This window comes from Macrotis lagotis, chromosome 4 (genome assembly GCF_037893015.1).
Source record: "Macrotis lagotis isolate mMagLag1 chromosome 4, bilby.v1.9.chrom.fasta, whole genome shotgun sequence".
Taxonomy (NCBI): Eukaryota; Metazoa; Chordata; class Mammalia; order Peramelemorphia; family Peramelidae; genus Macrotis; species Macrotis lagotis.
The window spans coordinates 206,425,963-206,440,739 of NC_133661.1; the positions used below are offsets into that span (position 1 = coordinate 206,425,963).

Here is a 14,777-nt window from a genome sequence, read left to right on the forward strand (position 1 = left end):
CTTTTTAATAAATATGACTCAGATATCTATATATCTATATCTATATCTATATCTATATATATATATATATACTTTAGAAATGAGTCCTTTATCAGAAATTATAGTTGTAAAAATTGTTTCCCAATTTACTGCATTTCTTTTGATCTTGATTATACTGGTTTTCTCTGTGCAAAAGCTTTTAAATTTAATGTAATCAAAATCTAGTTTGTTTTTAATGATGTTCTCCAACTCTTCCTTGGTAATAAACTGCTTCCCTTCCCATAGAACTGACAGGTAAACTATTCCTTGATTTCATAGTTTACTTATAATATTGTCTTTTATGTCTAAATCTTGTATCCATTTTAATTTTATCTTGGTATAGGGTGTAAGATGTTGATCTAATCCAAGTTTCTGCCACATTAACTTCCAATTTTCCCAACACTTTTTATCAAAGAGGGAGGTTTTTATCCCATAAGCTGGACTCTTTGGGTTTACCAAACACCAGATTACTATAATCATTTCCTGCTATTTCTTTTGCACATAGTCTATTCCACTGATCCACCACTTTATTTCTTAGCCAATTCCAGACAGTTCTTATGACTGATACTTTTAGATCTGGAAGGGCTAAGCCACCCTTTATTGCATTTTTTTCATTAAATACCTGGAAATTCATGACTTTTTATTTCTCCATATGAATTTACTTACAATTTTTTCTAACTCATTAAAATAATTTTTTGGAATTTTGATTGGTAGGACACTAAATAAGGAGTTTAATTATAGTAGAATTGTCATTTTCATTATATCAGTCAACCTATCCATGAACAATTGATATTTGCCCAGTTATTTAAATCTGATTTTATTTGTGTGAGAAGTGTTTTGCAAGTGTTTTCATAAAGTTTCTGAGTCTGCCTTGGCAGGTAGACTCCCAAATATTTTATATTGTCTGAAGTTACTTTGAATGGAATTTCTCTTTCTAGCTCTTTCTGCTGTATCTTGCTAGTCATATATAAAAATGTTGAGTATTTATGAGAGTTTATTTTATATACTGCCACTTTGCTAAATTTTCTAATTGTTTCTAGTAGGTTTTTAGATGATTTTTTGAAATTCTCTAAGTATACCACCATATCATCTTCAAAGAGTGACAGTTTTGTCTCTTCTTTCCCAATTCTAATTGCTTCAGTTTCTTTTTTCTTCTCTTATTGCTGAAGCTAACATTTCATTTTTTCTTTTAAGATTTTATTTATTTTGAGTTTTACAATTTTTCCTCCACACAGAAGGCAGTGTGTTAGTCTTTATGATTTCCATTGTATACACTGATCTAAGTTGAATGTGATGAGAGAAAAATCATATCCTTAAGGAAGAAAAATAAAGTATGAGATAGCAGAATTACATAATAAGATAACATGTTTTTTTTTCTAATTTGAAGGTAATAGTTTTTGGTCTTTGATCAAACTCCATGATTCTTTCTCCGGATACAGATGGTATTCTCCATCGCAGATAGCCCAAAATTGTCCCTGATTGTTGCACTGTTGGAATGAGCAAGTCCATCGAGGTTGGTCATCACTCCCATGTTGCTGTTAGGGTGTACAATGTCTTTCTGGTTCTGCTCATCTCACATCAGTTCATGCAAATCCTTCCAAGTTTCCCTGAATTCCAATCCCTCCTGGTTTCTGATAGAACAATAGTATTCCATGACATACATACATCACAGTTTGTTAAGCCATTCCTCAAATGAAGGACATTTACCCAATTTCCAATTCTTTGCCACCACAAACAGGGCTGCTACAAATATTTTTGTACAAGTGGTGCTTTTACCCTTTTTCATAATCTCGAAATTAATATTTCTAATACAGCATTGAACAGTAGTGTGATAATGGGCATCCTTGTTTCACCCCTAATCTATATGGGAATACCTCTAGCTTATCCCCATTGCATATAATGCTTGTTGATGGTTTATGATAGCTACTGCTTATTATTCTAAGGAATGATCCATTTCTTCTTATGCTCTCTAGTGTTTTATTAGGAATGGGTGCTTTATTTTGTCAAAGGCTTTTTCAGCATCTATTGATATAATCATATGATTTCTGATATAATTAACAGCTTTCCTCATATTGAACCAACCGTGGTTTCCTGGGATAAATCCTACTTGGTCATAGTGTATTATCCTAGAGATAACTTGCTATAATAGTTTTACTAAGATTTTATTTAAGATTTTTGCATCTATATTTGTTAGGGAGATAGGTCTATAATGTTCTTTATCTGTTTTGATTCTTCCTGGTTTAGGTATCAGCACCATATTGGTGTCATAGAAAGAATTAGACAGAGTTCTGTCTTCATCTATTTTTCTAAAAAGTTTATATAGGATTGGAACCAATTGTTTCTTAAATGTTTGATAGAATTCACTTGTGAATCCATCTGGCCCTGGAGATTTTTTTCTTAGGGAGTTCAATAATGGCTTGTTGAATTTCTTTTTCTGAGATAGGGTTGTTTAGGTATTTAATTTCCTCTTCATTTTAACTGGACAACTTATATTTTTGTAAATATTCATCTATTTCACTTAGATTATATCTATTGGCATAGAATTGGGCAAAATAATTCTGAATTATTACTTTAATTACCTCCTCATTGGTGGTGAGTTCACCTTTTTTCATTTATGATACTAGCAATTTTGTTTTCTTCTTTCTTTCTTTTTTTAATCAAATTAATCAGAGGTTTATGAATTTTATTGATAAACCAACTCTTGGTTTTATTTATTAGTTCAATAATTTTCTTGCTTTTGATTTTATTGAATTCTCCTTTATTTTTTAGAATTTCTAATTTGGTATTTCTTTGGGGTTTTTTTAAATTTGTTCTTTCTCTAATGTTTAGTTCATTGATTTCCTCTTCCTCTAATTTATTCATGTAAGTATTTAAAGATATATCTCCTGATAACTACATTGGCTGTATGCCATAAGTTTTGGTATGTTTTGTCATTGTTGTCATTATCTAGGATGAAATCATTAATTCTATGATTTTTATTGCATTATGATCTGGGAAAATGTATTCACTATTTCTGCCTTTCTGCATTTGATTTTTAGGTTTTCATGCCCTAGTACATGGTCAATTTTTGTGTAAGTGCCATTTACTGCAAAAAAAGTATATTCCTTTCTATTCCCATTCATTATGCTCCAAAGGTCTATCATGCCTTGGTTTTCTAATGATCTGTTTGCCTCCTTAATTTTCTTCTTGTTTATTTTGTAGTTAGATTTATCTAAATCTGAGAATGGGAGGTTGAGGTCTCCCACCAGTAGAGTTTTGCTGTCTATATCTTCTTGTAACTCATTCAACTTCTCCTCTAAGAATTTGGATGCTATATCACTTGGTGCACACATATTTAGTATTGAATTTGCTCCATTGTCTATGGTACCCTTTAGAAGGATATAGTTTCCTTCCTTATCTCTTTTATGAGATCTATTTTTGCCTCTCCTTTGTCTGAGATAAAGATTGCTACTTCTGCTTTTTCCACTTCAGTTGAAGCAAAATATATTTTGCTCTAACCTTTTACCTTTACTCTATCTGTATCTCTCTGCTTCAAATGAGTTTCTTGTAAGCAACTTATTGTAGGATTCTGGTTTTTAATCCACTCTGCTATTCACTTTCATTTTCAGGGAGAGTTCATCTCATTCACATTCAAAGTTATAATTATTAACTCTTTATTGCCCTCCATGCTATCTTCCCTCTATTTGTATTTTCTCCCTTTTTTCACTTCATCCACATTCCCCATTTTTTTCTTTCTGAATGCCACCACCTTCAGTGTGTTGCCCCCTTATATCCAACCCCCTTCCCCTTTCTTTCCCCTTTCCATTTGCACCTTCTTCCTTACCTTCCCTCTGTTAATGCCTCTTTCCCCCCTCCCCCTTTCCCCTTTTAATACTTGAAAGGTAAGATAAGTTTCTTAACTTAACTAAATGTGTACATTAACTTTGAGCCAAATCTGATGAAAGTAAGACTTGGGCAGTTCTCAACTCCTCCCCTTCTTCCCCTCTATTGCAATAGGTCCTTTGTACCTCTTTATGTACTGTGATTTACCCTGTTCAATTTCCTCCAGCCTCCTGTCTCCTTACTATCACCCCTTTTAAGGACATATTATTTTTAAATCATTCTCTCAGAGTCATGGTTAAGTCATGAGTGACCACTATTTCTGGCTAGGTATAGTCTCCCTAATAGGGTTACAATTCTTGAGAGTTATGAGTCTTTCTCCCAAGTGGGGCTATAGCCAGTTTCATCTTATTGGATAGCAGTTTTTTCTTTACCTTTTTTAAAAAATCTTTTCATGTGTCTTTTGAGTCTCCTGTTTGAAGTCCAAATTTTCTATTAAGCTCTGGTCTTTTCATCAGGAAAAGTTGGAAGTCTCCTATTTCATTAAATATCCATCTTTTCCCTTGGAAAAGAAGGCTCAGTTTTGCCAGATATTGAATTCTTGGCTGCACTGCAAGCTCAATTGGTCTTCAGAATATTCCAGGCCCTTTGATTCTTTAATGTTGATGCATCCTTCTCCTGTGTGATCTTTACTGTGGTTCCATTGTTTCTTTCTGGTTGCTTGCAGGATTTTCTCTTTTATCTGATAGTTCTGCAATTTGGCCACAATATTCCTTGGTGTTTTCATTTTGGGATCTCTTTCCAGAGGGGATTGATGTATTCTTTCAATAACTATTTTGCCCTCTGGTTCCATGAAATCATGGAAATTAACCATCATTAAATCCTGTAATATTAAGTCCAGACTTCTTTTCTCTTCAATATTTTCAGAGAGCCCAGTGATTCTTAAATTGTCTTTCCTGGTTCTATTTCTGTGGTCAGTGGTTTTGCCAATGAAGTATTTTACATTTTCTTCTATTTTTCCAATTTTTTGGTGTTGTCTAATAGATTCTTGTTGTCTCATGAAGGCATTAGCTTCCATAGACTCCAGTTTTGTTTAGAGAAGAATTTTCTTCATTTACCTTTTGCAATTCATTTTCCAATTGGTCAATTCTCTTTTTGAAAGAATTTTCCATTTGACTAATTGAGATTTTTGAGAGAATTATTTTCTTTTTGCATTTTTCCAATTGTGTTTTCCATGATTTGTTTTCTTGTTGCAAGATGTTAATTTTCTCGATTTTTAAGTTCCTTCCTGATTTCTTCTAGGAAGTCTTTCTAGGCTGGAGACCAAATCATAATCTCCTCAGAAGTTCTAGATCTCTCTGAGTTAAGGTCTTTACCTTCTACGAATTTTTCTATGGACCCCCCTTTCTGCTGGCCTTTCTTCATTTTCCTAAGATCTTGTGTTGGGAGAGGTTGGTTCACAGAGGTTTGGTGTTGAGATCCCTAGAGGTTTTGCTTACTGGATTTAGTAACTCCAAGTGGGATGCCCAGTAGGGGTGTCTGTAGAGGGTCTGTGACCTTGATTTGAGTCCCTCTCCCCAGGCCTGGACGGGGTGGGTGTTGCTGCTGTGTTATGTTCCCATTAGACTAGCTGCTAAGGAAGTGTTAGATTCCTGATGGCTAGCTTATCCTTACCCAGGCGAATGTTGAAGGGATGGGAGACAAGAGACAAGGATGACAAGTTCTCTTAGTTCTTCATTTATTAAACCAAATACAAGTGCTTAAATATCCTCCCCAACCCCTGGTCCACTCCACTCCCTAGCACTTAGTAAAACAATGCTCTGGTGCTAGAGGACACCAGATGATAAAGGTTAATAATACTCCCACACAGAAGAGTCTCTTACATGTCCCTCTTTATTGTTTTTTTGAAGCAAAATTCCTTAATTCAATTACATAATGAATGCCACATAAGTTGTAAACAAAAGGTCAAAAATAGCATAAATAAATATCAATTAAACAATAGTAAAAGCAACTAAGCATCCAAGTTAATTAACATGAGTTATTGAATTTTACAAAATAATTTTCCATCATTATATTATGCATGAATCCACAGATTTGTCCCAGAAGGTCACAATTTGCGATATTTCCTTTACCATAACCATGTGATTATAGATGAGTCAAAGATTACAAACTTTTTTCTTTTGCCAACAAAAAAACCTTTCAAAGCAATCAAATTCAAAACCCAAACTAAAAGAAGTAACATTTAACTCAGGTAAATGTAACTATTTCAGATCTGAATTACACACACACACACACACACACACACACACACAGGAGTTTAGACACTGACACTAACACACAGAAACAACTCTCTTGTATCACATTTACCAAGCTGACATTGATACCCTGGCCAGCACCAGATCTGAGAATATAGAAAACATTTTACACCCCTCTCTAGGCCAGTAGAAGGGTGTGAAAGCATCCTATTGATGATTAAATACACATATACACACACTTAACACACCAAAATATTAGCCATAAGCACAGGCTTCATTCAAAAAATGAAATCTAAATTTCCCAGTCCCAGAAAATAAGTCTTCTTCCCCTTTTTTCTTAACTAATTGACCATGAAGTTTCCCAATTAATAGCCTAAGAAAAATGTAGTCATTGCCCAACCCCCGCTCCTCCCCAAACCAGGAAGAAGGCATGGGAGTCCATTGATTTCTAAAATAATTTTTTTGAGGAATAGGTTTGAGTTTTGAAGTTCTAAAAAGGAAGACTTCCCTTATCCATCCCGCCTCTGCAGAAGGTGGGGGTAGCAGAGAATGATAGAGAGCATTTGAAATTACTTGAGTTGTTAACAACAGTACAATTTGGAGTTGTTGCATTTTCTGAACAATAGCCAATACCATTACAAACTGTCCAATAGCAGATGACATTTTTGCTCTCAACACAGGAATTGCAGTTAGTGTCTACTTCCTAGCTTTCTGGTCCTGGAGCAAGAGTCAGGGCATGCTTGATTGTAGGCTGAAGAGTGAAATTCATTGTGACTTCTGGAGTGAAATTTGTCATAGGCACTAGGGCCGGCATCAGGTCTGTGGCACTGATGAGAAGTCTCTGGATTTGGTTGTAGGTTTAGGGGTTTGGGTCACGCTTAAGGCAGGCAGCAGTGATCAAAAGTAACAAGCAGAAGGTCCCCTGCATCCTATTCATGGCTCTGGCACTCCAGCAGCCAATTGCTGCTGAGGAAGAAGTTCTGTCCCCCAGCATCACTACCTCACACACTCCACTTCCTGCTGACTCCTCAATGCTGAATACTTATTTGTTTCTTCTTACTTTTTCTTTCCTTCACATCTCCTTGTTACAACTTAAAATCAACCCCTAGTAACAATCAACTTGTTACCTCTCTGAAGTCCTCTGCTCCAGGATGTTGTCTGAAATTTCTCTTTCTTGTATCTACTTGTCTTTATCCCAGACTCCACTCAGATAACTCCACCTTTGAATCCCTGTTTGGGCACCATTGTTAGGTTCTTGTTAGACTAGCTGCTCAGGAAGTGTTAGGTCCCTGCCAGCTAGCTTATCCTTACCCAGGCAAATGTTGAAGGGGTGGGAGACAAGGGAGACAAGGATGACTAGTTCTCCTTAAAGTTTTCCTAGTTCTCCAAGATCTCCATTTATTAAACCAAATACAAGTGTTTAAATATCCTCCCAGTCCCTGGTCCACTCCCACTCCCACTCCTATGGCACTTAGTAAAACAATGTTCTGGTGCTAGTGGACACCAGGTGATAAAGGTTTACAATACTCCCACACACTACAATGCCTACTGTTGGATTACTGATTACACTGCTGGATACTTTTATCCTTGAACAATGTGGGCTGGGTCCTAGGTCGAGAATTTTAATCTCCCTATTCAGCTGAGGGAGTTCTGATGCCCATACCTGAGCCTGGGGGTGAGGGGAGCTATTACTGTGTTGTTCTGGGAAGACGACTCTGCTGAAATGAAAGTTTGGAGTCTGCCATTCTCCTGACCAGCCAAGCCCAGCAGATCAATGTCCAGTTACATTCTGCCACTTGCTGTGCTGGAACTCTCCCTCCCCTGCTGGGACTAGCCCCTCCCCCATCACTGACCTCTGCTCCTACAGCCAAATACTCCAAGGCCTTGGACTGCAGCTCCCATGGTCAAAGCCTCTGTGGCTGATCCTAGGTTAGTCTGGGTCTTCCCCTGCCCTCACTGGTTCAGTGCTCTGTGGCCCTGATTCACCCATGATCCCCAGAAACAGACCTTGCTAGTAGATGTTCTTTTCCTAGCTTCTTTTTCTGGGTTTTATCAGTCAAATTTCTGTTAAGAAGTTTATTTTATATTAAATATGAGGGAAATCCAGGAGACCTCAGCACAGTGCCTGTCTTCTCTTTGCCATCTTGGCTGGAAGTCAACTCACTTTTTGATAAAAAAAAAAAAAAAGAAAAAAAACTGCTGGCAAAACCAGAAGATAATAGGGCAGAAATTAGGCACAGGCCAATGTCTCCCACCCTGTGTGGTGGGAGAAATTGGTACCAGTTTTAGATGTAAAAGGTGATATCATATGCCAATTAGGAGAATAAGGGATAGTTTATCTATCAGAGCTACAGGGAGGGGAGCAGTTTATGACTGAAGAAAAAATATAGAATATTATAAAAAATAGAATGGATAATTTTGATTACATCAAGTTGAAAAGTTTCTACACAAATAAAACCAATGTAGCTGGGGGAATGGGAGGGGCAGCTAGGTCATGCAATGAATAGAGTACTGACCTTGGAGTCAGGAAGACCTGAGTTCAGATCAGTTCTCAGACACTTAATAATTACTTAGCTGTGTGGCCTTGGGCAAGTCTTGCAAAAAAAAAAACTTAACATAGCCAAGCTCAAAAGGAAAGTAGTAAGTTGGGAAACAAGTTTTACAACTAATATTTCTGACAAAGAACTCATTTCAAAATATATAGAGAACTGAGTCAAATTTATAAGAATTTACAAGAATTCCCCAGTTGATAAATGGTCAAAGGACATGAAGAGGCAATTCTCAGATGAAGAAATTAAAACTATAGTCATATGAAAAAAATCTCTGAATCATTGCTGATTAGAGAAATGCAAATTAAAACAGCTCTGCGGTATCACCTCTTAGCTATCAGATTGGCCTTAATAAAAAGGAAAATGATCAATCTTGGAGAGGATATGGGAAAATTGGGACATTAATGCAGTGTTGGTGGAGTTGTGAATTGATGGGGGCAGGGAACCTAGGTGATGCAGTGGTTAGAGCACTGAGTCAGGAGGACTGACTGAATCTGACCTCAGATGCTTGACACTAACTGGTTCTGGAGGAGAAAGTGAAACTGGTGACTTAGAAGAGCACCCCCTCACTAAAATCCAATTTATATGCTTTTCATGGCATCATCTCCCTGATGTCATGATCCTCTTCAAGAATGTAGGATGAAAATCATGTGAACTGATCCAACATTTCTGATCCAGCAATACTACTACTAGATATCTATCCCAAAGAGACCACAAAACAGGATAAAAAAAATCCACATATACAAAAATAATTACAGCAGCTCTTTTCATAGTACAAAGATTTGGAAATTGAAGGGATGCTCCTCAATTGGGGAATGGTTGAACAAACTGGCATATGAATGTGGTGGAATACTTGTTCTATAAGATGAGGGACAGAACTTCAGAATAGCATGGAAAGCCTAGCATGAACTGATGCTGAGTGAAGTATACAGAACCAGAGAACATTATTCACAGTAACAGCAACATGGGACAATGATCAACTATGATGGACTTGATCATTTCTGCAAAAAAGACAATACTAAAAGGCTTGTAATGGAGAATGCTATCCATATGCAGAGAAGGAATTATGGAGTTTAAATGCAGACCAAAGTTGGCTCTCTTCAATTTTTTTTAAAAAAGTTGTCATGAATTGTGTCATTTTTTTCTCTTTAATTATTTTCTTCCATTTGGATGTGATTCTTCTTTCACAACATGATTAATATGGATTTATGTTTAGCATGGTTATTTCTTTTTTTTGTTTTTTTTTTGTTTTTTTTTAGGTTTTTACAAGGCAAATGGGGTTAAGTGGCTTGCCCAAGGCCACACAGCTAGGTCATTATTAAGTGACTGAGACCGGATTTGAATCCAGGTTCTCCTGACTCCAGGGCCGGTGCTTTATCCACTGCGCCACCTAGCCACCCCTAGCATGGTTATTGATAAAGAATTTTTATTATATTGCTTTCCATGGGGGAGAGGGGATACGGGAGGGAAGGAAGGGAAAAAATGTAAAAATAGACAATTGTTAAAAAACTATTGTTACATGTAGTTAGAAAAATAAGTTAATAGGTTAAAAAAGATAATATGCATTGGGGTGGCTAGATGGCGCAGTGGATAAAGCACCGGCCCTGGAGTCAGGAGAACCTGGATTCAAATCCGGTCTCAGTCACTTAATAATGACCTAGCTGTGTGGCCTTGGGCAAGCCACTTAGCCCCATTTGCCTTGCAAAAATCTAAAAAAAAAAAAAAAAAACCAAAGCAGATAATATGCATCAAGGGATGTATGATCCTAAAAGCATTATATGTGTCAACTAATATTTTTTAATTAATAATAATAGTGACATAGTTTTCATTTGTGTTTGTGCTTTAAAGTTTGCAAATATTTTTACATATGCTATCCCATTAAAATAAGGTACAGGATAGGGACTGCCTTGCAGTCCAGAAGCCCTGAATTCCACTTTCCTGTGCCACAAACTAACTTGTATGATCATGGCAAATCACCCCAAGGAAACTTTTTATGATTCTAAATGACAAGTTGACAGCAGCAATGGTAGAGGGACATTTCACACTCAGATTGCCCTATACCAATTAAATCACATGTTTCTTCAACAGAAGTATTATTAGTAATTGTGAGGAAGAACTTAAACATTTCTCAACTCTGTTAAGAAAACAAGGATTCTGGAAAAGGTTTTTTATTAACTCGGTAGAGTGAATACCCACTCAGAGTAGGTACCTGTTTAAGACTTCTCTATTCTGCCTAAAACAACTATTTCCAAGCTTTTCCAGTAATAACATCTTCTCTTTCCTTCTCTTTTTTAGGGGTCTAATGGCAGTTGCCTTGATCAGTCTCATCCTGTGGCTGGCCCTTGACACTGCTCAAAGACCAAAGCAACTCATTTCATTTGCTGGAATCTGTATGTTTGTTATCTTACTCTTTGTCTGCTCCAAACACCACTTTGCGGTATGTCTTGGGTTTGTAGATAGCCTAAGAAAGTCACCCCACTGACTTCCCACTTAATTACTGAGAGACCCTTCAGGTGGCTACCAGGGCAGTGATGTGAACTCTTTTTTTTTTTTTTTTGCAAGGCAAGGGGGTTAAGTGGCTTGCCCAAGGCCACACAGCTAGGTCATTATTAAGTGTCTGAGGTCGGATTTGAACTCAGGTACTCCTGACTCCAGGGCTGGTGCTCTATCCACTGCACCACCTAGCCCCCCCCCCCAAGTGAAGTGAACTCTTGAGGACCTGGCCAGAGAACCAATGATGACTCAAGAAATAAGCTGGGGTCAGGTGGGGAGGGGAGAATATCAGAGCATAAGTCAGAAGGGAGATAAACATCAGGATACTTATGAAACCCAGTCTGATTACTTTTTAATCAGTAGGAGCCAGGCAATGCTAAAAATATTTGGGAGTAGTTTAGAAATCTAGGAAATAAATCAGACAGATGCATGGACCAGAAATATACACACATATATGTATGTGTGTGTATACATATACAGGTATATTTCTCTGTATATGTCACGAGCACAATCTTTCTGACTAGATTCCTGAAGGATGACAGATTTTCATACAGGTTATCTGAAGATGTTACTTATGAATTATCAGGAGTGTAATTTTATTATACAAATTTAGCAAAAAAATTTTTGAAGTTGTCTTAAAGTCCCTTAGAATGCCTGGTTCTGGTATTCATTCTCAGAGAATAGTTCAAGGTTCCAAAGGCTCTTATGGGTGTTATCTAACCATTAACCATGATTTCTAAAATTATTCCAGTCAGCTACCCTTGTGTTTTCTGCATGGCTTTAGCCTGTTAGAGATGCCCAAGGCCTAAACCTACCTAAAATCTCAGATTGGCTCCAATGGATCAGCTATGATATTTGAAATGAAATACAGGTGTTATGGGCTCCCTTAAGGGACGATGAGTTCCCCTTCCTCCGAGGTCATCAGTTAGAGACTGGATAACTACTGTTGGCTGTCTTAGAGTTAGATTTCTTTTGTGTATCAGTTAGATTAAGATTATTTTTGGCCATAATATTTACATAGTGTTTTAAGGTCTGAAAAGAACTTTATATATGTTTCTTTGAGGATAATTATATTTTAACATTCATTTTTTTAAATTGTTGACCTCCCAATTCTCTACCTCCTTGCAGCCCTTTTCCTACTCATTGCCAAGGCAAGAATATATCAGTTATACATGTCAAGTCGTGTAAAACATTTTCATGTTAGCCTGGTTGAAAAAAGGCAAGAAAAATAAAGTGTATGTGTGGGAGGGGAAGTACGCTTCAATCTACCATCAGAGTTCATTGGTACTTCCTCCGGATATTGATAGCAATTTCTTCATGATTGCTTTAAAATTGTCTTGGATCATTATATTGATTAAAGTAGCTTATGTGATCCTCACAACCACCCTGTGAGGTAGGTACTATTGTTTTCACCATTTTACAAATGAGGAAACTGAGATAGGGAGGTAATGCCAAAGGTCACATAGTTAATAAGTGTCTCAGGAAGGATTCACACTTAGGTTTTCCTTATATGAAGGCTGGTGTGCTTTTTTAAATGCAGGTGTCTTGGAGGGCTGTGTTTTGGGGTCTCATGCTGGAATTTGTTCTTGGTATCGTGGTCATCCGAACTGATCCTGGATTTGCTGCATTTCAATGGCTTGGTGAACAGATTCAGGTATGGGAATCTGGGCTCTAGGTTCTATTCTGCCTCAGGATGCTGGGAAGAAGAGGGGTTGGGAGAAAGAAGAAAGGGAAATTCAGACCCTATCTTGAGCACTAGGGGAGGATTTCATGGGAGAAAATCCAATATAGAAGTATGAATAAGACCACAAGACAGAAAAGGGCAAAGTGAGAGTCAGCATGTTTTTGTTCAGATATCCCAGCACACCCTCTACACAACAACCAAAAACACATCAAACTGAATTCTGATCAGGAAAGTCAAGATAGATAGAGAAGGTTTTTAAGTTACCTTCCTAAGTCACAACAGAACCTGTTAGGGGTCAGTCTATTTCATTGTAGCGATGTGGGTTGTTCTACTAACACCTCAGAGCCAGGTGCTTCACCAAAAGCCCTGCAGTCTGCCTGTGTGCAGAGGTTAGAAGGGAAAGCTCAGTGTACTTGGTGGATAAGTAAGTGATCCACAGTATCTGTGGCCAGAGCATGAGCCCACAATGGTTACAAGCATAATAGATGACCACTGGACACACCACTGAAAGGCAGCTTACAACATACAAGACTCTTAACAGTCTCAGATGTGTCCCCATTTCAAGGAAGTCCAACAGCAATATTTTTGTATGGCATGTATGTATACTATGGAAAGAGGGAATAGTAGCATCTCCACAGGTCTTGACTGGACTCTGCTTTGTGTCACCACAAGAGAACCTTCTAATTATGTGAACTATGAGCAAATGCAGAGTTGAGAGATGAGTATAATTAATCCTCTGTCTATGGGTCTTCCTCATCTTTGTCTTGTTTTTGTTTCCCTTTAGATTTTCCTCAATTACACAGTAGCTGGTTCCAGTTTTGTCTTTGGAGATGTGCTCACCAAGGATGTTTTTGCCTTTCAGGTGACATCTAAATGGGTAGAAATAGGGATTCAGGTGGATAGTGGTAAAGCGTGTGTGTGTGTGTGTGTGTGTGTGTGTGTGTGTGTGTGTGTGTGTATGTGTGTGGTGTGTGGTGTGTTTGCTGGGTGCAATAATGATTTTTTCATGATGGGCTTTAGTTTTTGCTACATAAAAGCCCTCACAATAAAAAAAAAGTGATCTAAGGGATTGTCTATGATGTCAGGCTTCCAGTGGATTAGGTCAATCTCATAGTATGATCTTAATTGGATTTCAATAGGCACAAGAAACAGCAGGGTTCTCAAGCCCTTATTGCTCAAACTCTTATTCAGTGCTACATGAAAAGGAAAGTCTTTGTTCTCCAGAAAGTCCCCACTCTGACATCAAAACTCAGTTGAGTTGCAGAGTTCTCATGACCCAATAGGTTTACAGCTGAATGAATGGGAAGGTCCGGATGGCTTTAGATCAGATGACAGCTCCAGGGTATAGAAGCAGAGCATAGGGTAAGGCCCTGGAGGACCTTGGGAGGCAAGGGCAGGGCAGATGGCAAGATCTGGAGATCTTCCATGTCACTTAAAGAAATGGAATTGTTGACTTGCATCTCATGTAAATCTTGTATGAAGTCAAACATGAGGGGGTGGGTAGGGACTGCATCCCATATGAGTTTTGGACTGAGGGAAAGTGCTGGGGTGGAGGAGTGGGGAAGGAGGAAGAGGAAAGACAAAAAGGGAAATGACCCACTTGGGAGTCCTTTGATGCCTGTCTCCTCCAGAAACTAGATTCATTTTCTGTGGGAAATAAGACTCAGATAAGTTTGGTTCTGTGAGATGTTAAGACTCAGAAATTAACTTGTTTTTAATATTTTATGTCATGGCATAGTCATCATATAATCTATCAGCAAACATTCCTATACTCTAGGTACTGCAGTAGTTGCTTAGCTATAAAGACCAAAGTGACAGTCACTATCCTCAAGGACCTTATATATGTGGGCTTTTCCACTTCCAAAGAAATGAAATGTACACTTATTATATAAAAATAATAAAATAAAGAGAAGTCAGTGGTTGGAGGTGGTTGGAATCAGTAAAGGTTTCATTTGCAAG

The 14,777-nt window shown here is 37.6% G+C and overlaps 1 protein-coding gene across 1 annotated transcript in view; it reads left to right on the forward strand.

Moving 5' to 3' along the window:
• Positions 1-14,777, forward strand: part of LOC141522153 (sodium/nucleoside cotransporter 2-like) — a 51,435-nt gene that overhangs the window by 18,874 nt on the left and 17,784 nt on the right. The window contains exons 6-8 of the mRNA XM_074235319.1: positions 10,937-11,078; positions 12,675-12,788; positions 13,603-13,680. Of these exons, the coding sequence (XP_074091420.1) occupies positions 10,937-11,078; positions 12,675-12,788; positions 13,603-13,680 (334 nt within the window). The remainder of the gene's footprint in view (positions 1-10,936; positions 11,079-12,674; positions 12,789-13,602; positions 13,681-14,777) is intronic.